The sequence below is a fragment of the Chlorocebus sabaeus genome, chromosome 6 (genome assembly GCF_047675955.1).
Source record: "Chlorocebus sabaeus isolate Y175 chromosome 6, mChlSab1.0.hap1, whole genome shotgun sequence".
Taxonomy (NCBI): domain Eukaryota; kingdom Metazoa; phylum Chordata; class Mammalia; order Primates; family Cercopithecidae; genus Chlorocebus; species Chlorocebus sabaeus.
In genome coordinates this window covers 41,186,679-41,211,223 of record NC_132909.1, presented here as the reverse complement: position 1 = coordinate 41,211,223, position 24,545 = coordinate 41,186,679, and the positions used below count along the sequence as shown (strand labels likewise).

The 24,545-nt window shown below is 40.9% G+C and overlaps 2 protein-coding genes across 4 annotated transcripts; one reads left to right on the top strand and one right to left on the bottom strand.

The window, feature by feature from the left end:
- The window catches only part of LOC103234280 (zinc finger protein 257), a 190,295-nt gene that overhangs the window by 110,375 nt on the left and 55,375 nt on the right, over positions 1 to 24,545 (top strand).
- LOC103234314 (uncharacterized) lies at positions 3,010 to 23,290 on the bottom strand. Of its 4 annotated transcripts, none has more exons than XM_073016727.1 (4): positions 20,230 to 20,341; positions 19,325 to 19,420; positions 3,135 to 4,527; positions 3,010 to 3,052 (listed from the first exon to the last, which is right to left on the bottom strand). In XM_073016727.1, the coding sequence occupies exons 1-4, from the start codon at positions 20,339 to 20,341 to the stop codon at positions 3,010 to 3,012; spliced, it is 1,644 nt and encodes a 547-aa protein (XP_072872828.1). The 4 variants fall into 4 exon arrangements, with proteins under 4 accessions (XP_072872828.1, XP_072872829.1, XP_072872830.1 ...); XM_073016728.1 differs by lacking the exon at positions 3,010 to 3,052 and adding an exon at positions 3,056 to 3,103 and having other exon boundaries at positions 3,170 to 4,527; XM_073016729.1 differs by lacking the exon at positions 3,010 to 3,052 and adding an exon at positions 23,273 to 23,290 and having other exon boundaries at positions 3,125 to 4,527; positions 20,230 to 20,356.

Sequence of the window (24,545 nt, the reverse complement as noted above, 5' to 3'; positions counted from 1 at the left end):
AAAACTGTAGACTAGAAAAAATGAGATTCCTCCAAATTGTAATATCAACATGAAAACAAAAAAATATTACTTCAAATATCAAGTCCACAGATGTCATTTTATTATTTTGCCAACTTTAACATTCACACTTAAAAACTAAAAATTCTGCATAGAAACATAAGTAGTTGTCCTATATTATAAAAAAGTAAATTTGAAATTGTTCACTTACAATCAACTCTCTTAAAAATTAAATTTCTAAGATACATATTTTAGTACACTATATTTTCCACAGTTTATGTGAGAATCTAACACGATTATTTATTTATTAGACAGAGTCTTGCTCTGTCACCAGGCTAGAGTACAGTGGCACAATCTGGGGTCACTGCAATCTCTGCCTCCTGGGTTCAAATGATTCCCCTGCCTCAGCCTCCCAAGTAGCTGGGACTATAGGCGTGCAATACCACACAGGGCTAATTTTTTTGTATTTCAGTAGAGACAAGGTTTTACCATGTTGGCCAGGATGGTCTTGATCTCCTGATGTCATGATCCACCTGCCTCGGCCTCCCAAATTGTCAGGATTACAGGCTTGAGCCAACAAGCCTGGTTGGTTTTTCTTTTATAAACAAATAAAACCATGCTAACTGATATATTCTTCTCACTTCTGGAAAGTATAAATCTTTTATTTTAATTAACTGATCTGAAAGTTATATTGATAAGCAAACTCTCTGGTTAAAACCAATTTTTCAGTGCATTAAAGAGTACCAACTTTCTCATCAGAACCTACAATGTACCATGTGACATGACATGGTATATAGACAACAGTGAGAACCTGCAGCCATAACAGAACAAGAAGAAAAAGGGCTGTGATACATACATAGTTAGAATAAACATAAAAAGTGGGCGGGGGGGGGGGGAGAAGATAATTAAAGCAGCAGAATTTATTTTTAAATTCAGCATGATTCAGCTTTATAGTCTGGAAAAAAGTGTCCTCTCCATATCAAAAATCAGTGTTATATTTTCATCATTGATTTTTTTTTTTTTTTTGACAGAGTCTCACTCTGTCACCCAGGCTACAGTGCAATGGTGCTATCTCAGCTCACTGCAACCTCTGCCTCCTGCATTCAAGCAATTCTTATGTCTCAGCCTCTCAAGTAGCTGGGATTATAGGCAACTGACATCATGCCTGGCTAATTTTTGTATTATTGTAGAGCCGGGGTTTCACCATGTTGGCCAGGCTGGTCTTGAACTCCTGACCTCAGGTGATCTACCCACTTCAGCCTCCCAAAGTATTGGGATTACAGGTGTGAGCCACCACACTCAGCTGATATTTTCTATATCTGACTCAAAGTTACAAACTAATTTCAGCACAAATATTTCTGCCTTATTATGGAGCATCTGTTACACAGCAAGCACTGTCATGGTTGATACATTCATATATAAAAACATCCTCATGCTTATGAAACTTCCCTAGCATTTACCTGAACAAATTGACTCGATAAATAAATTCACTTATGTCAATTGTAAAAATTTTTTAAAAACACAGTAATTAAATAAAAGTAGGCTTCGCTGGATGCGGTGACTCACATCTGTAATCTCAGAACTTTGGGAGGCCAAGGTATGTGGATCACTTGAGGTCAGGAGTTTGAGACCAGCCTGGCCAACACAGTGAAACCTTATCTCTACTAAAATTACAAAAAATTAGCTGGGTGTGGTAGCAGATGCCTGTAATCCCATGTACTTAGGAGGCTGAAGCAGGAGAATCACTCAAACTCAGGAGGTGGAGGTTGCAGTGAGCTGAGATTGTGCCATTGCACTCTAGCCTGGGTGACAGTAGTGAAACTCCACCTCCAAAAAAAAAAAAAAAAGTAGGCTTATATAACTTTCTGCCCTTAAAAGAACAAAATGGAATGTTCTAACTAAATAAAACTTAATACACTAACGGAATTACATTTGAAAATTATTTTGTGTGTACTACTAAATTTCATAAAAAAATTCCTATAATAACTGACCAGCTAACATAACAAATATTTTATAAACTATAAAACAAAAAGAAATAAGAATCAAGAAAATCACGCATCTGAGTACCAGAAAAGTAAAAACAGGATTTTCATGAAGAGATTCTGAGCTGTAAGCCATAAGAATTTACAGAAATTAATTTAATACACTTTAAAGGTTTATATTTTCTTTTTTTTTTTTTTTTTTTTTTTTTTGAGACGGAGTCTTGCTCTGTAGCCCGGACTGGAGTGCAGTGACCAGATCTCGGCTCACTGCAAGCTCTGCCTCCCGGGTTTACGCCATTCTCCTGCCTCAGCCTCCGGAGTAGCTGGGACTACAGGCGCCCGCCACCTCGCCCGGCTAGTTTTTTTTTTTGTATTTTTAGTAGAGATGGGGTTTCACTGTGTTAGCCAGGATGGTCTCGATCTCCTGACCTCGTGATCCGCCCGTCTCGGCCTCCCAAAGTGCTGGGATTACAGGCTTGAGCCACCGCGCCCGGCCAAGGTTTATATTTTCTGAAAGATCTTTTGACAATAATTGCACCTTTAATGCTTGTATTAACTCTCTGATGTTAAGATGTGAGCAGATATTAATAGCTTTGTCACATTCTGTATATTTGTATACTTTGTCTCAAATATAAATTATTTCTGTACATTAAGGTGTGAGCAAAAGTGTGAGCATTTAGCAAACCAGAGAGTTTGCTTATCACACTTTAGGTGTGAGCATTAAGAAGGTGTCAAAAGTTTTGACACATTCTTCACACTTGTAGGAGTTGCCTCCAGTATAAAGTATCTTACCTACGATCAAGTGAGACAACATATTTCTAGGAGTTCTCACCAGCATTATTTATATTAAGAAAAGTTTGAAATTTGGTAAAAAGCATTGTCACATCTTTAAGCTTTATGGTACCTCTTTAGTATGAATTAGATTATATCTGTTAAAAATTAAGGACTTGTTAAAGTCTTTGCCACATTCTTCACATTTGTAGGGTTTTTCTCTAGTATGAATTATCTTATGTTTACTAAGGGTTGAATACTAGTTAAAAGCTTTGCCACATTCTTCATATTTGTAGGGTTTCCTTTTAGTATGAATTATCATATGTTAGGAAGGGTTGAGGATTGGCTAAATTCTTTGCCACATGGTTTACATTTTAAGGTCTTTCTCCAGTATGAATTATCTTATGTGTATTAAGAGCTGAGGATTGGTTAAAGGCTTTGCCACATTCTTCACATTTGTAGGGTTTCTCTCCAGTATGAATTCTCTTATGTATAGTAAGGTGTCCAGAGAGGTTAAAAGTTTTGTCACATTCTTTACATTTGTAGGGTTTCTCTCCAGTGTGAATTACCTTATGTCTAGTAAGGTGTGAGGACTGGCTGAAGGCTTTGCCACATTCTTCACATTTGTAGGGTTTCTCTCCAGTATGAATTCTCTTATGTATAGTAAGGTGTCCAGAGAGGTTAAAAGTTTTGTCACATTGTTTACATTTGTAGGGTTTCTCTCCAGTATGAATTCTTTTATGTTGAATAAGGCTTGAGGACACAGTAAAGGTTTTGCCACATTCTTCACATTTGTAGGGTTTCTCTCCAGTATGAATTCTCTTATGTCGAATAAGGGCTGAGGACCAGTTGCAGGCTTTGCCACATTCTTCACATTTGTAGGGTTTCTCTCCAGTATGAATTCTCTTATGTATAGTAAGGTGTCCAGAGAGGTTAAAAGTTTTGTCACATTCTTTACATTTGTAGGGTTTCTCTCCAGTGTGAATTACCTTATGTCTAGTAAGGTGTGAGGACTGGCTGAAGGCTTTGCCACATTCTTTACATTTGTAGGGTTTCTCTCCAGTGTGAATTACCTTATGTCTAGCAACGTGTGAGGACTGGCTGAAGGCTTTGCCACATTCTTCACATTTGTAGGGTTTCTCTCCAGTATGAAGTGTCTTATGTGTAGCAAAGTATGAGGACCCGGTAAAGGCGTTCCCACATTGTTTACATTTGTAGGGTTTCTCTCCAGTATGAATTCTCTTATGTTGAATAAGGCTTGAGGACACAGTAAAGGTTTTGCCACATTCTTCACATTTGTAGGGTTTCTCTCCAGTATGAATTATCTTATGTCGAATAAGGGCTGAGGACCAGTTGCAGGCTTTGCCACATTCTTCACATTTGTAACAATTCACACTAGTATGATGTCTTTCATGTTGAGTTAGGTGTGAAAGCATGCTAAATAATTTGCCACATTCTTTACATTTGAAAGAATTATTTCCACTATGTCTTATCTTATGGCTATTTGAACTTGAAAATTTATGAAAGACTTTCACATAATTATCAATTATTTTGATAATATTTTGCTGAAATATTTTGCTCGGGGTTGTTATCAAACATTGGTTAAGTTCATCATAACCTCGCTGGCGCATCTTACACTCATCCACACTTTCACAGCCTTTCCTTAATTGTAAATTGTCATGTTCATATTTTCCATATCTTTTCAGTATTACTTTTTGGAAAGAATCTTTTATGCCCTGCTCTGGCCATAGGTCTTGGGCAAAATGAGAACACACAACTGGAAAAACAACAACAACAACAACAAATTGCTTCACTTACTGGACTCAGATGGATATCCTTAACAACTCTAAGCTATAAAATTATACAAACTACATAAGCAAGATGGCATGGCAAAATGCCACAAGCCATAATTACTTCATAGACATATAAATGTAACAAAAACATACAGACCAAAATACATTTGTGGAAAATTTACAAATGGGTTAAGTATGTGCAGTGCCCCAGGTAAGCACAATGCAAAGAGCCTCATATGATGAAAAGTTTGTTGTATTTACCCCAAACAGCTCTTCCAGGTCCACAATATAGCAAAGAGCCTTTACAAGTAAATTGTAAGCTCCTGAATTCTTGTTTAAAAGACAAGTAAAATACTGGCACATACATCTTTATTTCTGTCTTCTAGGGGCTTTTCCAGACACTTTTTTCTGTCTTCAATGACATAAAGTACTAAAAGAACTGGTCATATACTTTGGAATGACAATTTGAGTCTACTGAGACTAAAGGTAAATGTTACAGCAGTAGAGAGACTGCAGTGCCGCAGACAGAGAACAGGTGTAGCAAGTGATGACTATAGAGAAGAAACATGAATAAACTGCTTTAACTAGAAAGTAAACACTAAATTCAGGGAAGACACGTCGTAAGAACCTGTTTGACAGACTCCCAGAATCACTAACCAAGACAACTGTTTTCAGACTATGCCAGAACAAAGCTACACTATAAATATTGTGACAGGTAGCTTTTATTAGTGTCCAAATCTCGAAGATTACAATGTATACAAAATAGGTCACTACAGTCCCATCAAGAATATTATAAAATTTTCAGAAAGAAATTATAAAAAGATGTATATATTAATTTTAAAAATTGAAAATAAATGGAATACTCAGTGAAATAAAAACACAGACAACCATAGAAAAACAGAAAAATGAAGTTAACAAAAGTATTAAAATATCAAAAAAAACACAAATTGTGGAGGTAAAAAATACAAAAAGAAATTATAACTAAAGGCTGGGTGTGGCGGCTCATGCCTATAATCTCAGCACTTTGGGAGACCAAGGCGAGTGGATCACAAGGTCAGCCTAGCCTTATTCAACACCAGCCTGGCCAAGATGGTGAAACCCCATCTCTACTAAAAATACAAAAATTAGCCAGGCATGGTGGCAGGCACCTGTAATCCCAGCTACTCGGGAGGCTGAGGCAGAGAACTGCTTGAAACCGGGAGGCGGAAGTTGCAGTGAGACAAGATCGTGCCACTGCACTCCAGCCTGGGCAACAGAGCGAGACTCCATCTCAAAAAAAGAAAGGGGAGGGGAGGGGAGGGGAGGGGAGGGGTAGGGAGGGGAGTGGAGTGGAGTGGAGTAGAGTGGAATGGAGTGGAGTGGAGTGGAGAGGGAAGGGAGAGGAAATGGAGAGGGAAGGGAGAGGGAAGGGAGAGGGAAGGGAGAAGAAAGGGAGAAGAAAGAAAGAAAGAAAGAAGAAATAAAGAAAGAAAGGAAGGAAGGAAAGAAGGAAGGAAGGAAGGAAGGAGGGAGGGAAGGAAGGAGGGAGGGAAGGAAGGAAGGAAAGAAAGAAAGAAAGAAAAAGAGAAAAAGAGAAGTTACAACTAAAAAATTCTAAAAGTAAGAAAAAAACTAAAAATGAAGAAGCTCAACAAACAAACTAGGATACACACAAAGATATTTATAGCAAACACATATATAAGCACATTTTTAAAAGTCATAGACAAGAGAATCTTGAAGACTACAAGAAAAAAGTCCTGTATCACTTACAAGCATAGTCTTTCAGACAACTGGTGAATTGTCAAAAAAATTTTGCAGGTCAGAAGAAAACTATGTGATATAGTCAAAGTCCTGAAAAACTAGCTATCAACTGAGAATAATACCATCAGTAAATCATTCCTGACAAAAACAAAAGAAACAACCTTCCAAAGTAATCAAATTCTGAAAAGTATATTGGCACTGCATGTGCCCTATGTATAAACGACATCGAAAGCAGTTTCTTCCACTGAAAACAACATGAATCAAGAAAATAACACAGGCCAGGTGTGATAACTCACACCTGTAATCCCAGCACTTTGGGAGGCCAAGACAGATTACCTGAGGTCAGAAGTTCAAGACCAGCCTGGCCAACATGGCAAAACTCCGTCTCCACTAAAAATACAAAAATTAGCCAGGTGTGGTGATGTACACCTATAATCCCAACTACTCAGGAGGATGAGGAAGAAGAATCACTTGAACCAGGGAGGCAGAGGTTGCAGTGAGCCAAGACTGTACCACTGTACTCCATCCTAGGTGACAGAACGAGAGTCCATCTCAAAAAAAAAAAGAAAAAAAGAAAAAGAAAATAACGCCGGGCGCGGTGGCTCAAGCCTGTAATCCCAGCACTTTGGGAGGCCGAGACGGGTGGATCACGAGGTCAGGAGATCGAGATCATCCTGGCTAACACGGTGAAACCCCGTCTCTACTAAAAAATACAAAAAACTAGCCGGGCGAGGTGGCGGGTGCCTGTAGTCCCAGCTACTCGGGAAGCTGAGGCAGGAGAATGGCGTGAACCCGGGAGGCAGTGCTTGCAGTGAGCCGAGATCCAGCCACTGCACTCCAGCCTGGGCGACAGAGCAAGACTCCGTCTCAAAAAAAAAAAAAAAAAAAAAAAAAGAAAATAACACATAATCATATACAAATACATTATTTTCTGCACATTCACAAAAATGAACATCTTACCATTATTATAATCGTGCAAAAAACATTGTAAATTATTCTACAAAATTTTTAAAAATTCTAGGGAACATAGAAATAAAAAATTGAGGAAGAATTTTTGTATTCAACTAAAGTTCATTTTTTACTAGATTAAAATATATCCTTATATCTTTTAGAAGTTTTGTGTAACCCCAAGGTAACACAAAGAATATATGTTTAGATACACAAAACAGAATAAGTAAAAGCACATTAACACAAAGATGAAACGGACACAAAAGAGGAAAGAAAGAGAGAAAATGAGGGGCAAAAATACAAGAATCAAATAAAACAAAAAATTATTAAGATTTTCTGTTTCAGAAAAATTATTTAAATACATATATATACAATTAACCTTCCAATCAAGGGACATATTTGCAATAAAAGGATTTACTAAAAAATTTTAAAAACCAAAATCCAACTTGTTTTCATGCAAGTGTCAGCTGAGATCTAATGACAAAAAAAGACTGAAAGTGGCAAGATGGACATAAACATTCTATGTAGATATTAACTAAATGAGAGCAGAAGAGATCAAAAAATATTATCACATGAGCTATAAGTCAAAAACTGTCATATTTTAAAAAATGTATTCTAAGTCAAATCTACAAGGAGACAAAGAAGGAAATTAAACAAGAATAGATTCATTTACTGGAAACATAACAAATTTGTGTGTGTGTGTGTGTGCGCGCTTGTGTGTGTATCTCACATTTGGCTTTCAAATATATAAAGCAAATATTAACAGAAATAAACACATAGCAATATAACTACAGTAGGATATTTTAATATCCCCCTTTCTGTTATAAAAATAAAACAAGATAAAATATTAGTAATAAAAGAGAAAACCTGAAGGCACTATAAAACATTTATTTCTAAAAGAAGTGTAGGTGAAGGATTACCCAGGTGTCGAGGCAAGAGACTGAATGCACAAACTGTTGCAGTATAATTAAGAAAATAATTAGAAGAATAGTTATACAAATTAGATATAGAGATGATCATGGACATTATTAATCATTAGTATAAACATTATTAATAATTAGCTTTTAATACTACTCTTTGTCGTATTACTAATATAACTAAGGAATAACCTGCGGGTATAGGGTCAGGTGCTTAAGGGACATTGAGAGAAGTGACCTAGAAGGCAAGAGGTGAACATGCCCGCATAAGGGCTGCTTGAGGGCCCCTTCGTCAAGCGGTAATGCCAGTGCCTGGGAACCCCTACTTAGCAGACGGTGAAAGGGAATCTCCTTTCCTTGGAGGAGTCAGGGAACACTCTGCTCCACCAGCTTCTTGTGGGAGGCTGGATATTATCCAGGTCTGCCCGTAGTCATCCGGAGGCATAAACCCCTCTCTATGGTGCTGTGCTTCAATGGTCATGCTCCTTGTCCACTTCCATGCTCCTCCCATACTCCTGGTTCCTCTCTGAAGTTCTTAGTAGACAGCAGTAGAAGAAATAGTGAAAGTCTTAAAGTCTTTGATCTTTCTTATAACTGCATAAAAGAAAACACTGACGTATGCTGCCTTCCCTCTCTACTTTGGTGACCTAAAAGGGAAGGGCCCCCTGTCCCATGATCATGTGACTTGCTTGACCTTATCAATCACCTGGACGGCTCACCCTCCTTACCCTGCCCCCTTGTCTTGTATGCAACAAATATCAGTGTGCCCAGCCATTTGGGGCCACTGCCGATCTCCGTGTCTTGGTGGTAGTGGTCCCCCAGGCCCAGCTGTTTTCTCTTTATCTCTTTGCCTTGTGTCTTTATTTCTTACAATCTATCATCTCTGCACACGGGGAGAACACTCGCAAAGCCCTGTAGGGCTGGACCCTACATCTGGTGCTCCAACGTGGATTCACTGTGTGAAGTTGCGCTTTAAGTGTGGGACCCAGCGGAGGACTTTCAATGACAGATTGCTGAGGATTGCAGTCATTAAGCTTGGTGGTAAGCTTGGGCACTCAGAGTATTTCGGGGACACCATGGGACAAGCCAGTACTAAGTACTCGGCCTATTTAAACTTCATAAAAACGCTCCTTAAAGAAGGAGGAATTTCAGTTTCCTCTGACAAGCTAATTGAACTCCTTGAGGTCGTCGATCTCATTTGCCCTTGGTTTCCAACTGAGGGAACTCTAGAACTTAAAGATTGGGAAGAGGTGGGCTGACAGTTTAAAATCGCTCATAGAAGGGGACATGTTATCCTGCCGGCCATTTGGACAGTTTGGTCCTCGGTTCACTCCATCTTAGAATCATTGCAGCCACAGGAGGAAGGAATGGAGGGTACTCTACCTTTCCTCACCTCCAAAGAGGTTGAGGAAATCCTCAGTACTCTCTTTCCAGAGGACACCGCACAACTTGAGGCTGTCATTTTAGAAATGGACCTCCACTCTGATATTCCTTTGGCACCACCAAATACACTACAGCCTACTCTGCCTACCACGCCCCCAATATTGCTTTATGAGGACCTTATGAAAGATCTCCTTACCTTAGATCCAAAAAATCCCTCTGAAATGTACTGTCAGCAGCCATTGCAGCTGGAACCTCCTGTACTGTCTCAGTCCTGCTGTAGGGCTCTCAACCATCCATCTGTTTTGCCTGGTTATAAGGCTCTCAACTCTATCCCTGTTCGGCCTGGTAATGAGGCCCTCAACACTATATCTGCCTTTCCTCCTATGCATCAGGCTCCACAGAAGCCTGACCTGCAGTCCGTGCACCAGTCTGGAATTCAGGTCCTGCAGTCCACGCAACAGCCTGAAGTTCAGGCCCCTGAAAGACCTGTAAAGCAGGCGACCGTGCATCAGCTTGGCTTAAAGCCTCTCAACTTCTTCTCTATTCAAAACTCCAATTTCTTTTCTGCTTCTGGTCCAGTCACAACTGCTGTTGCTACCCGTACGCAACAGGTTACATACATTCCTGAGAATGACACCCCTCTTATGAGGGTCATTTCTCAGGCAAGGGAAGATGGGGATCCCAAGGCATGGCAGTTTCCTGTTATTCTACAATCTCCTATACCTGCTGCCCCGTTCCAGCCACTCCTGTTCCAGCCGCCCCTGCTCCAGCTGCGCAGGATCAGTCACAGCCCACTGACCAAGGTCAGCAGGCGGCTGATCCCCGCTGCTCCTCCACACCCGCAGCTCAATGATCAGGCTCCTCAGCTGGTGCAACAAGGGCCCGCTGTTGCAGCACAGCCAGTTCCTGCCATACCTGCTGTTCGGGCTGTGGTGCAACCTGATCCTTTACACCCTGGTGGGGTCCACTTATGACCTGCTACTTGGGAAAGTTTTTCTTTCAAATTCCTTAAAGATTTCAGAATCGGTTAAACAATATGGTACTAATTCCCCGTTCGTCTGTTCCACCTTAAAATCCTTAGAGGAAGATAAACGTTTGGTGCCTTATGACTGGGAAATTCTAGCAAAATCTGTCTTATCTAAATCTCAATATTTACAATTTAGGACATAGTGGGTTGATGCTGTCCAGGATCGAGTCCGCCTTAATCAGGGCTCTAATCCTCCCGTCAATGCACAGCTGACCAGTTACTGGGAATGGGGTAGTGGGCTGCAATTAGAAACCAAACTATATTGAATGGTGAAGTCATTGAGCAACTCTGAAAATGCTGCCTGGATACTTGGGATAAGATTCAGGATGATGGCACTAGATGTCCATCCTTTACAATCGTTAGATAAATGCAAAATGAACCATACCCTAACTTCATTGCCTGTCTTCAGGATGCAGTAGAAAAGGCTATTCCTGATGGAAATGGCCAATGTTTGGTTGTGGAACTCATGGCTTATTAACAAGCAAATCCAGACTGTCAGGCTGCTGTTCGTTCTGTAAAAGGTAAAATCCCACCAGGAAGTGATTTAATCACATCTAATATTAAAGCATGTGAGTGTGTTGGCGGAACTTTACATACTGCTATGGCCATGGTTCAGGCTATGGCCAGCATTAGAATGCCTGGACAATTTCCTGGTAATTGTTTTCACTGTGGCCAATCTGGACATACCAGAAAAAAATGTCCTCGGCATTCAGACCACCACCCTGTACAACACCAACCCCAAAAGGCCATACAACAGCAAGTCCCACCATTCACACCATGCCCAAGATGCCATAAAGGCAATCACTGGGCAGCTCACTGCCACTCGAAATTCGACATTGATGGCAACCCTTTACAGCCACTTCAAAACCAGGGAAACGGGAAGAGGGGTCAGCCCCAGGCCTTTCCAAACAATGGGGCATTCCCCAACTCCCAGCCTTGGCCTTCCAGCCAGATGGGTGCATTCCCAGCCCAACCAATCAATCCAACCACAGTTTCCACTACAACCATTTGTCCCACAAGCACAGATGTCACAACCCCAACAAGGATCTCGGTTCAATGCTTGTCCCCCGCCACTATAGGATCTGCTGCAGTAGATCTCTGCTATATTAGGGACATTTTCCTTTTGCCTGAAGAGTCACCAATCGCTGTTCCCCGGGTGTTTTTGGGCCCTTGCCACCTGGCTCTATTGGTTTATTGCTTGGTCACTCAAGCTTAAATTTAAAAGGTGTTCAGGTACATACTGGTGTAATTGACGCTGATTACTCTGGGTAAATACACTATCATTAGTTCTGCAGTTCCTTGGCAAGGTTTGGCAGGAGATCAAATTGCTCAACTTCTTCTTCTGCCATACATTCCACTCGGATCCAGTTCTCATAAAAGAACTGAGGTTTGGGGAGTATGGATCATTAGGGTAAAGTGGCATACTGCGCTAACAAAATTTCTGACACCTGACCTGTTTGTTCTATACATATACAGGGAAAGAGATTCGTGGGCATGATTGACACAGGTGCTGATGTCTCTATTATTGCTTTACATCAATGGCCTTGTCACTGAAGAATGTGCATCCACCGGATTGGTGGGAGTTGGTCAGGCCACTGAGGTTTATGAAAGTTCCACTATTTTACATTTTGCTGGCCCGGAGGGACAGACTGGTACCATTTGCCCTCTAATTACATCTATTCCAGTTAATCTCTGGAGAAGAGATCTTTTACAATGGGGTGCACAAATTTCATTTATGCACGCTACCTACAGTGAGCAAAGTAAAACATTATGACAAAAATGGGATTTGTTCAAGGCACTTGTCTGGGAAAATTGGCTCAAGGTATTACTGAGGCTATTCAACCTTCCTATAAATTCGACTCAAAGGGCTTGGTTATTCTTTTTAGAAGTGGTTACTGTCAAGTCTCCAGATCCCATCCCTTTAACTTGGAAAACTCAGAAACCGGTTTGGGTAGATCAGTGGCTGCTCCCAAAAAGTAGGCTAGAGGTTCTTCATAATTCAGTCACAGAACAGTTAGAATTGGGTCACACTGAGGAATCTTTCTCTCCATGGAATTCACCTATCTTTGTTATCCAAAAGAAGTCTGTTAAATGGAGAATGCTCACTGATCTCAGGGCAGTTAATGCTGTACTTCAACCTATGGGGACTTTACAACCTGGCTTAACCTCCCCCTCTATGCTCCCTGAGTACTGGCCTCTAATTATCATAGATCTGTTTTTTTTTTTTTTTTTTTTTTTTTGAGACGGAGTCTCGCTCTGTCGCCCAGGCTGGAGTGCAGTGGCCGGATCTCAGCTCACTGCAAGCTCCGCCTCCCGGGTTCCGGTCATTCTCCTGCCTCAGCCTCCCGAGTAGCTGGGACTACAGGCGCCCGCCACCTCGCCCGGCTAGTTTTTTGTATTTTTTAGTAGAGACGGGGTTTCACCCTGTTAGCCAGGATGGTCTCGATCTCCTGACCTCGTGATCCGCCCGCCTCGGCCTCCCAAAGTGCTGGGATTACAGGCTTGAGCCACCGCGCCCGGCCTATCATAGATCTTAAAGATTGCTTTTTTAACATTCCACTGGCCTCTCAGGACTTTGAAAAATTTGCTTTTATTGTCCCTTCCCTCAACAATGTTGCTCCAGCTGCACGCTACCATTGGAAAGTCCTATGACAGGGCATGCTTAATGGTCCCACTATTTGTCAGTATTTTGTGGGGCACGTGCTTCAACCTGTCAGGGATCAGTTTCCCCAATGTTACATCATTCACTATATAGACGATATCCTCTGCACGGCCTCTGTGTGTTGTTTTGATTTCCTGCTTTTCTGTCATTCAGCAGGTCATTTCAGAAGCAGATTTGACTATCGCACCAGAAAAAAATTCAAACTTCTTCTCCTTTTCAATATTTGGGCATGCAGTTGGAAGACAAGGTGATTAAACCACAAAAAGTTTAGCTTCAGAGAGACTCCTTAAAAACCTTAAATGACTTTCAAAAATTACTTGGGGATATTAATTGGATTTGCTCTTCTTTGGACATCCCTACATATGCTATGTTTAACCTTTTTGCCACATTACGTGGATATCCAGATTTACACGGTAAAAGGTTTCTCATACCTGAGGCTGAGTCTGAATTACGGTTCATTGAACAAACAGTTCAACATCTCAGGTCACCAGATTCAATCCGAAATTACCTTTTACTACTTTAATTTTTCCCACTGAACACTCTCCAACAGGATTTATCATTCAGGAACACGATTTAATTGAATGGTGTTTTCTTCCCCATAGCTCTCTAAGGACACTTACTATTTACCTTGACCAAATTTCTACCCTTATTGGACAAGCCTGCTCCTGTCTGTTATGACTTTTGGGACAGGAATCTCAAAAAATTATTGTTCCCTTAAACCGTCAACAAGTCCAACAAGCTTTTACAAATTGTGTTACTTGGCAAGTAAATTTGGCCAGTTTCCCTGATATAACTGATAATCATTACAGTAATGTAAAATTGTTCCAGTTCCTGAAACTCACTTCCTGGATTTTACCTAACATATTAACTGGAGTCGTTACTGTTTTTACTGACGCTTTCTCTAATGGCTGTGCTGCGTACACAGGGCCACAGGAACACGGAACACGTTCTTAACACAGGACCTATTTCTGTACAGCAAGCTAAACTTATCATTGTTATGGCTGTCCTTGAGGATTTTCCTGGGCCTGTCAACATTGTTTCCGATTCTGCATACATCATGCATGTTGCACGCAACATAGAAATGGCGTTAAGTTTTTGCCTGATGAAAGTTTACTTTCACTTTTTTAAAGATTTCAGACAATAATCAGAACGTGCTCTGCCCCCTTTAACATTACTCATATTCGAGCCTATACATCTCTTCCAGGACCTCTTTCAGCTGTAAATGCCAGAGCTGATGCTTTAGTCACATCCATTTTCACGGACATGCAAAATTTTCAAGGCCTAACTCATGCCAATGCTGCAGGACTCAGAAGCAAGTTCCCCCTCACGTGAACAGGCAAAAACCATAGTATGGCACTATTCCTCTTGCCAAGTGTTAATTTTACAGCCACTTCCTTCGGGAGTTACTCCTCGAGGCCTTTCCCCCAACGCACTATGGCACATGGACGTAACCCACTTGCCAGCTTTTGGGAGACTTTCTTTCATACATGTAACAGTTGACACCTTTTCCCATTTCATCTGGGCCACGTGCCAAACAGGAGAAAGTACTGCTCATGTTAAATGACACATTCTTTCCTGTTTCTCAGTTATGGGCTGCCCCACTAAGCTTAAAACTGATAATGGTCCTGGCTGTACCAGCATTGCCTTTAAAAACTTCACTCAAGCATGCGGCATTACTCACATTACTGGAATTCCCTATAATTCTCAAGGACAGGCACTAGTGGAATGAGCTAATAAATCTCTCAAAGACCAGCTTCGCAAACAAGATAATAAAAAGAAAGGGGATGCCAGTACTCCCCATGCTCAGATAAATTTAGCTCTATTCACATTAAATTTTTTAAACTTGGCTAAGAACCAACCTTTTACAGCAGCAGAACAACACTTTAGTAGTAATAAATTTGACCCACAAAAAGGCAAGTGAGTATGATGGAAGGACACAAAAACTAATAAATGGGAATTAGGCACTGTAATAACATGGGGTAGGGGTTTCGCTTGTGTCTCCCCAGGAAAGGAACAACAACCTGTTTGGGTTCCCTCCCATCCACTGAAATTGTACCATGGCTCCAGCCCTGAAGAACCATCAGAAACAAAAGGTGAAAAGCCATCAGAAATCGAAGCGCAAGGCTCGTCACCTGACTAATAAAATTTATAATCCCAACTTCACATCACAGCCTCGCCTATAACTCCCCAATACTAAAAATTCCACCCCACTGACGTGGGGTCAGATAAAAGTAATGTCCAAAGTGGTTGAGAGACACCTGAAGGACAAAGGGATTCCAAAAACTATGAGTAATATTATCTTGGCTGCCATTCTGGTAGTTACTGCAGTGGTAAGCATATCCGAGGCTGCAGCCACTCAAAATTACACCTACTGGGCATATATACCATTTCCCCCTCTTATTTGATCTGTTTCATGGATGGATTCCTCAGTGAAGATTTATACTAATGGCAGTGCATTCATGCCGGTCCCTAATGATGACAGATTTCCAGCTCAACCAGATGAAGGAACACCTTTTAACGTGTCCATTAGATATAAATTTTCACCACTGTGCATAGGAGGAACTGCACCTGGTTGTTTGGCATTCTCTAATCAAAATTGGATGGGGAGTGTACCAATCTCTAGTAATGATTCTTATCAGGTGCATAATGTTTTCAGTAGTTACTCTTTTCAGGTTCTGACCATTAAAATAAATTCATTTGAGGAACAGAGAATTCCTGTCACAGTAAAACATAATAAAACAAAAGGATTGCCAGACTGTTTAAAAGAACCTATAAAGAGTCTAAGAGACTAAGGCATGAGAATCACTTGAACCTGGGAGATGGAGGTTGCAATGAGCCAAGATTGCACCATTGCTCTGCAGCCTGGGTGACAGAGTGAGGCTGTTTCCAAAAAAAAAAAAAAAAAAAAAAACCACAATATTTTTATCTGCACCTGATGTCTTCTTTTAGGACACATAACAAGTGCTACCACATTTAAAAATACCAGCTAGGTGCAGTGGCTCACACCTACAATCCCAACAACTTGGGAGACCAAGGTGGGAGGATCAGTTGGGACCAAAAGGTTGAGACCAGCTTGGGTAACACAGTGAGACCCCATCTCTACAAATAATTTAAAAAATTTGCCAGGCATGTCTGTAGTCCCAGCTATTCAGGAGGCTGAGATGAAAGGATCAGTTGAGCTCAGGAGGCTGAGGTTGCAGTGAGTCAGAATCATGTCCCTGCACTTTAGCCTTGGTGACAGAGAGAGGTTCTGTCTCAAAACAACAACAACAAATAAACTTAAGAAGACCAAAATTATACACTGTGTGTTTTCTGACCAAAACAGAATGAAACTAGGAATTAAAAGTGAAAGTAAAACAGGCAAATCCAAAAATATATAAAATAAAACACACAGGCCAGGCGTGGTGGCTCACGCCTATAATATTAACAATTTTGGAGGCCAAGGTAGGAGAATTGCTTGAGTCCAGGAGGTTGAAGCTAGCCTGCACAACATAGCAAGACCCTGTCTCCAAAAAAAAAGTTAGAAAAATAAAATAAAAATAAAACACACTCTTCAACATATTCTTGCTCAAGGGTCAAAAATTTTAATTTTGTTAAGATGTCAATACAACCTACAGGGGTGAACAAATTTAATATCTTTATAAAAATCCTAATAGCATAGTTGTTTTTTTTTTTAAACAAAAATGTTGTTTAAAATTTTTTAATTTGATTATGAACTATAACTAGCCAAACATCCCCTGAAAAACAGGTATTATACTTCCCGATTTCAAAACATATTAAAAGCTACAATCACAAAAACAATGTGATACTAACAAAAAGATAGTTCAACAGAAAAAAAAAAAGAATAAAGAGCTCAGAAATAAACCCTTCTGTATATGACCAAATGATTTTTCACAAAGTTGCCATGAGCACACAATAGAGAAAAAATAATCTCTTCAAATAATAATTCTTAAAACTGGATATCTACTGATAAAGCTGGATCCCTTCTTTGAACTATATACAAAAAGTATTTTAGGACCGGGAGCGATGGTTCACGCCTGTAATCCCAACACTTTGGGAGGCCAAGGTGGGAAGACCACCTGAGATCAGGAGTTCGAGACCAGCCTGGCCAATGTGTTGAAAGCCCGTATCTACTAAAAATACAAAAATTAGCTGGGCAAGGTCGTAGGCACCTGTAATCCCAGTTACTCAGGAGGCTGAGGCAGGAGAATCACTTGAACCCGGAAGGCAGAGTTTGGAGTGCATCAAGATGATGCCACTGCACTCCAACCTAGGTAACAGAATAAGACGTCTTGTAAAAAATATATATTTTTCAATAAAATACTAGACATAAAATATATATTTTTTTTAATAAAATACTAGACATAAAAAAAAACAAATCTCTTAGAAAAAACATAGGGGAAGGACATAAAATTAGTCTTGGCACCATTTTCTTAGATATGACATTAAATGCATGAGCAACAGAAAAAAAAAAAAGAAAAATTTACACAACACTTCAAAATTTCTTCACATCAAAAAAAAAAAAAATTCAAAAGAGTGACAACTTCTCTCTTCAAAAGAAATTGGTAAAATATTTGCAAAACACATGTGATTGGCAAGACATGGTGGCTCACGCCTGTAATCCCAGCACTTTGGGAGGCCTAGGTGGGTGGATCACCTGAGATCAAGAGTTCCAGACCAGCCTGACCAACATGGAGAAACCTGATCTATAGAAATACAAAAATTAGCTGGGTGTGGTGGCACATGCCTATAATCCCAGCTACTGAGGAGGCTGAGACAGGAGAATCACTTGAACTCAGGAGGTGGAGGTTGCAGTGAGCCAAGATCACGCCATTGCATTCCAGTCTGGGTGACAAGAGCAAAATTACATCTCAAAAAAAACAAAGAAAACAAAACCCCGGGCTCAGTGGCTCACACCTGTAATCCCAGCACTTCAGGAGGCTGAGGGGGGCAGATCACCTGATGTCAGGAGTTCGAGACTAGCCTCGCCAACATGGTAAAACCCCTTCTCTACTAAAAATATAAAAATTTGCTGGGCATGATGGCACGTGCCTGTAATCCCAGTTACTCGGGAGGCTGAGGCAGGAGGATTGCTTGAACCCCAGAGGCAGAGGTTGCAGTGAGCTGAGATCAGGCCAATGTACTTCAGCCTGGGCAACAATAGCGAAACTCCATCTCAAAAAAAAAAAAAGTCCTGTAGTATCTTTTACATAGTAATGTAAAATACAATCCTAAAATTTACATGAAATTTCAATAAACTTTAAATAGCCAAAGTAATCTTGACAAAAAAGAACAAACCAGGAGGATGTCATACTTAATAATTCCAAACTAAATTTCAAGATTATACTAATACAAACAGGATGGATTATGCAGAAAAGCAAAAAACAAATGGAACAGAAATCACTACTCTCCATATTTCCAACATGAAAAAACAAGAGAACTTAAAACATTGTTTAACATAGTTTTTGTTTGTTTGTTTTTTACTTTTGAGATGGAGTTTCGCTCTTCTCACCCAAGGTGGAGTGTGATAGCACGATACTGGCTCACTGCAACCTCTGCTTCTTTGGTTCAGGTGATTCTCCTGCCTCAGCCTTCCGAGTAGCTGGGATTACAGGTATGTGCCACCACACCCAGCAAATTTTTGTACTTTTAGTAGAGAAGGGGTTTCACCATGTTGGCCAGGCTGTTCTTGAACTCCTGACCTCAGGTGATCCACTTACCTTGGTCTCCCAAAGTGCTGGGTTTACAGGCGTGAGACATTTGCCCGTCCTAACATACAGTTTCATAAAATTATGCAGATATTTATGGTTCACCTGAAAATATTAAAAAGTAGATTGTGCAGTCTTTTATACGCCACGAAGATGACTTTGGCTGTCACTGTAAACTTCAAGGAAGATCACAAAAGGGAAAGTAGAATCCTTAGAGAATTAAAAAGCATAAGACAGAAGACGCCCTTATGTGAGAGTAAAATTTTTTTAAATCTCAGGCTTTCCTGAAACTATTTTTTTTGTAACACAGCTTCCCAAATTCTATTGCAAGGACTGCTTTCTCCTTAATCTTTGGACCTCTGATCTGTGTTGTCCATTGTGTTCATTCTCACCTACCTGGGGGTTTGGCCACCATCTCATGTCTCTTCATATTCCAGGGCTCTTTTCCTTGCTCCAGACAGGTGATTAAATCTGGCTTAGAGACAGCAATACCTGTTTTATTAAAAATAAATAACATGAATGTTGCTCATATTCTTCAAATAATGTCCCCAGTAAAGAGAACGTAATAGCCTATTCTAGCACATTAACCCCAAAATTCTAATTTATAAGAATAATTTCTAAATATTTAGAAAATGGGCCAGGCACAGTGGCTTATGCCTGTAATCCCAGCACTTTGGGAGGCCGAGGAGAGTGGATCACTTGAGGTCAGAAGTTCAAGACCAGCCTGCCCAAAATGGTGAAACTCCGTCTCTACTAAAAATACAAAAATTAGCTGGGCTTGGTGGCACATGCCTGTAGTCCCAGCTATTTAGGAGGCTGAAGCTGGAGAATCTCTTGAACTGGTAAGGCAGAGGTTGCAGTGAGCCAAAATCATACCATTATACTCCAGCCTGGGCAACAGCAACACTCCTTCTCAAAATAACAACAATAATAATAATAATAATTTCACTACCTAGTACCACTGAATCAAAAGCTGGTGGTGACAATTATATTTTAAGGTGTGGGCAACAATATTTTATGTCACTAAATTTTGAAATTATCACTAATATAGAGTAGAAAATACAGGTCTGCTCAGGAATGTGGAAAGTTCAGATCAAGGTAAACTTCAAGAAGTTTATCTTGAAGAAATCCTTCTCTACACTGACAAATTCCCAAGATTTTCTTCAAAAACAGTGATGTGAAACTCATTTATGTAAAGCATCAGTTACCAAAAAACATTTTACCAAAAAAAAAAAAAAAAAAGAAAAAAAAAAGAAACACTTAAGAGTATCTTAGGAATTGTGTATTGAAGTTATTCTCACCCAGGAAGACCAGGTTTCTGTAGTTCTCTAACATCACATCCCTATATAAATTCTGCTGTGCAGTGTCCAGGAATTGCCACTCTTCCAGATAAAATTCTATGGCCACATCCATGAATGTCAGTGGTCCCTGAAAAACACACACACACACACAAACACATTTACCAGGTGGCCAAGGGCAGAATTTTTAATTTGACTCAAGGTGAAAAGAGAGACTTAAGAGAACAGGTTCTGACTTACAGGAGTGACTGAAATCATCCAATTAAATAATGCTTTTTTCTTTTTTTTTAAGGCAGAGTCTTGCACTGGAGGCAATGGTGCAATTTCGGATCACTGTGACCTCTGCCTCCTGGGTTCAAGTGATTCTCCTGCCTCAGCCTCCCAAGTAGCTGGGATTATAGACACTTGCCACCATACCCAGTTAATTTTTGTATTTTTAGTAGAGACCGGGTTTCATCATATTGGCCAGGCTGGTTTCAAACCCCTGACCTCAGCTGATCCACTGGCCTCAGCCTCCCAAAGTGCTGGGATTACAGGCATGAGCCACTATACCCAGCTGAAAATAATTTTCAATGCAGAAATATTCTCTGATGTATTCTCTAATTCTGAAAAAAGAGTGCAATAAGATCCACAACATCAGTTTATATATGATAATTTTCTGGATAATAAAGCATAAAATTAAGGACATGAGCACAGGCATATACATTTTTGAGTGCTATATTTCCATAATAGAGAATGAATTCTGTGTATTTTTGAGACTAAAAAAATATATATTGAGTTAGAAGCTCTCTCTCAAATTTTAATGTGTACAATAAACTGGAGATCTTGTAATGGAGATTGTTTCTTCCAGATAATCTGGAATAAAGTCTGAGTTTCTGAATTTCTAACAAGCTCACCAGTAATGCCAATGATTTTGGCCTAAGAAGAATATTTTATCAAACATCCAGTATGTGGAAGAACCTGTGTTTTTCCCAGTTTTTCTGGACTATTAAGGAAGATGAAAGTATTCATTTTCCAAGGACAGATATATGCAAAGAAATCTTAAGAAAGAGGAGCAGCTGCCAGATTAAATTTGATAGTTTACACAGATCAGTTACATAAAGATACTTAATAATGAGGAGATTAAAAAAAAAAAAAAAAAAAACTAGCTGGGTATGGTGGTGGTTGCCTGTAGTCCCAGCAACTTGGGAGGCTGAGGCAGGAGAATGGCTTGAACCTAGGTGGCAGAGGTTGCAGTATGCCAAGATAGCACCACTGCATTCCAACCTGGGTGACAGAGTGAGACCCTGCCTCAAAAAAGAAAAATAATAAAATAACAAAGAAAAAATAATTAACTATATAGTAAAACAATCTGTCAGAGAGCTCTTATCCAAGTGAACACCAACAGCAGTAGGACAATTTTATGATGTGCTGATACACCCAGAAGAACACAGCATCACTGCTGAAATATTGTTCCCAAAAAGTACTGTTCCCAAAAAGTAAATTATAGGCTGGCTGGGCGTGGTGGCTCATACCTGTTATCCCAGCACATTGGGAGACCTAGGATGGGGGAACACCTGAGGTCGGGAGTTTGAGACCAGACTGACCAACACGTAGAAACCCCATCTCCACTAAAAATACAAAAATCAGCAAGGCATGGTGGTATATGCTTGTAATCCCAGCTACTTGGGAGGCTGAGGCAGGAAAATCGCTTGAACCCGAAGGCGGAGGTTGCAGTGAGCCACAGCCCATCAGCCTGGGCAATAGAGCAAGACTCCGTCTCAAAAAAAAAAAAAAAAAAAAGTGCACACACACACAAAGTTAAGAATGCGAATTGGGGAGGAAAAGCTGGCGTCTGAAATTGTCAGAAGGTGCTGGTAATTTAGTATTTTACTTCAAGCCAGAGTTAGGCTGGAGAAAAGTAGGGCTGGGGGTTACAATTGAGACCCTGCTTGAAAAACCTAAAAAGTGCAGGGCACAGCCAGACGCAGTGGCTCACACCTGTAATCCCAGCACTTTGGGAGGCCGAGGCGGGCAAATCACAAGGTCAAGAGTTCGAGACCAGCCTGGCCAGCATGGTCACAGTCCCGTCTCTACTAAAAATACAAAAATTAGCCAGGCATGGTGGCGTGTGCTTGTAATCCCAGCTACTCGGGAGGCTGAGGCGGGAGAATCGCTTGAACCCGGCAGGCAGAGGTTGCAGTGAGCCGAGATTGGGCCAGGGCACTCCAGCCTGGGCGACAGAGTGAGACTTTGTCTCAAAAAAAAAAAAAAAGAAAAAAAAAGAAAAAAAAGAAAAAAAGGAAAGAAAAGAAAAAGTACGTAGGCCATGATCAGCCCTCTGCGGAGTGTGAAAATAGTTAAGTGACATGGAATTAGACTGAGGTGGAAATCTAGTCCCTGGATTCTTACTTTTTAAAAAAAATCTAACTCAAATGCATTTATTTATTTTTTTATAAATTACTAAATTAGAGGAAATGAAATTCAGGCGTATCCAACTATAAACAGCCAATTAAGCTCTGATTACATAACCAGGAAATTTGTAGGCTAAGGTGGAAATTAGGACACTACGGAACAGTACCTAACTACTGAATTTGGGGTTTTTTTTTCATCATGCACCGTATAAAAGTATTTTCTTCAAGCCGCTCCAATGGACCACAAACTACAACCCATAGGGGTGCTCTATAATTTTTTAACAACTCTTTGATTAAATTCTTCAATATTTTTGCGACGACTCCCACAAATTTTTAAAAGGCTTCTCCCCTCACGATCCCACCGTGATCCCTGCGCAATCTGGGAGAGACGCCGCCCTGCGGGTGCAGAGCTGCCCAGAGAGCGCTCGAGACCAAGGCACAGTCACTACCCAAGCAAGAGACAAGACGCCCCGGTGGCCGGCTGTCCGCGCAACCGCCATCTTATGGCTGAAGGGAACTGAGGCTGAGCTAGTCAAAAACTCTGGGCGCAGATTGTGGAGCTGACTGCTGGGAGGCCTGATTCCCGCCAGTCACTTCCCAACGGTTCTAACCAGCCCCTCCCCTCTCCCGGGAGGTCGGACCGGCACTCTCACCATTTCGAGGCTTCCAGGGGGTCCTGACGTCTTAGCTGCCGATCTCCCAATACTTGCAGGTCACTAGTCCACAGAGACCAGAAGTTCCCGCTACAGCAAGAGGCAAAGCCCCCGCCAAATCCCGGAAGCCGCCCTGGCCGCTCTACCTGCGGGCCTGATTGGACGGCTCTTAGCCATTCATCCCTGATTGGATGACGTTTAAGTCCCCGCCTCCTCAGGCCCTGAGTGATAGAAGATATGATCAGATGCTGGGTTGAATGAAGAAAGAGTGACAGCTTGGGCTGAATGAAGGAAGAGTGACAGCTTAGGCTGCAGCCTTTTCAGGCAGGGCTTCCTCCCAGAGCTGAGCCAGGCCCACCCCAGAAGGTATTTGCCTTTAACTTTGTGTACAAGGTCATACGCATCTATAAATAATATACTATATGGCTATTAACGAAGGAAAAGTACATAATAACAATTATTTTAAAACTTCGGCTTTTATGTTCTTCCGGACTTCTGGCGCTTTAAGGAAGCAGCCTAAGTTTTTTTGTTTGTTTGTTTTGTTTTGTTTTTTTGACACGGAATCTCGCTCTGTTGCCCAGGCTGGAGTGCAGTGGCATCGTGTCGGTTCACTGCAACCTCCCCCACCCAGGCTCAAGCGATTCTCCTGTCTCAGCCTCCTGAGTAGCTGGGATTACAGGCACCCACCACCACGCCCAGCTAATTTTTGTATTTTTATTAGAGACAGGGTTTCACCATGTTGGCCAGGCTGGTCTTGAACTCCTGACCTTAGCTGATCCACCTGCCACAGCTTCCCAAAGTGCTAGGGTTACAGGCGTGAGCCACTGTGCCCGGCCATTACCAAACTTTAAAAAGAAAAAAGAAGTGTTCAAGACCGTTTGAGCCCTTCCCTAAACTAGCACAGTCAGTTCACAGGTTTCTACTGCCTTGAGCAAATAAAGTCAGCCAGGGTTAGGCTTTGTAAAACAGATTCTGTATCTCAATGGGAACATCTGTAAAGGCACCTGGCAATGGGCGTGGATATAGGAGGGATGAAAAATTGCTACAATTTTTGCAATGAATATTATTCTGCCTTTTTTGCATGTGTGGTTTATACAACTCACTTACATCAAGAAATTTGTCCAAAGACCAACAGCTACTAGGTGGCTGGGCTGAAACTCAGGATAAACTGAGTTTGTTGATCTATACTCCTCCATAGATCAAACTATTGGCTTCTGCAGACCCATGAAATACTGGAGAATAATACTATTACAATAGAAGCCGGATTTGTTTT

Coding starts and splice junctions, on each gene's coding strand:
- LOC103234314 (XM_073016727.1), bottom strand. CDS start 20,341: ATGGATGTGGCCATAGAATTTTATCTGGAAGAGTGGCAATTCCTGGAC. Junction 4,528..19,324: donor GATGGTGGCCAAACCCCCAG/GTAGGTGAGAAT, acceptor TTGTTTTTCCAG/TTGTGTGTTCTCATTTTGCC. Junction 3,053..3,134: donor AAGATAATTCATACTGGAGA/AAGACCTTAAAA, acceptor TCATACTAAAAG/GAAACCCTACAAATATGAAG.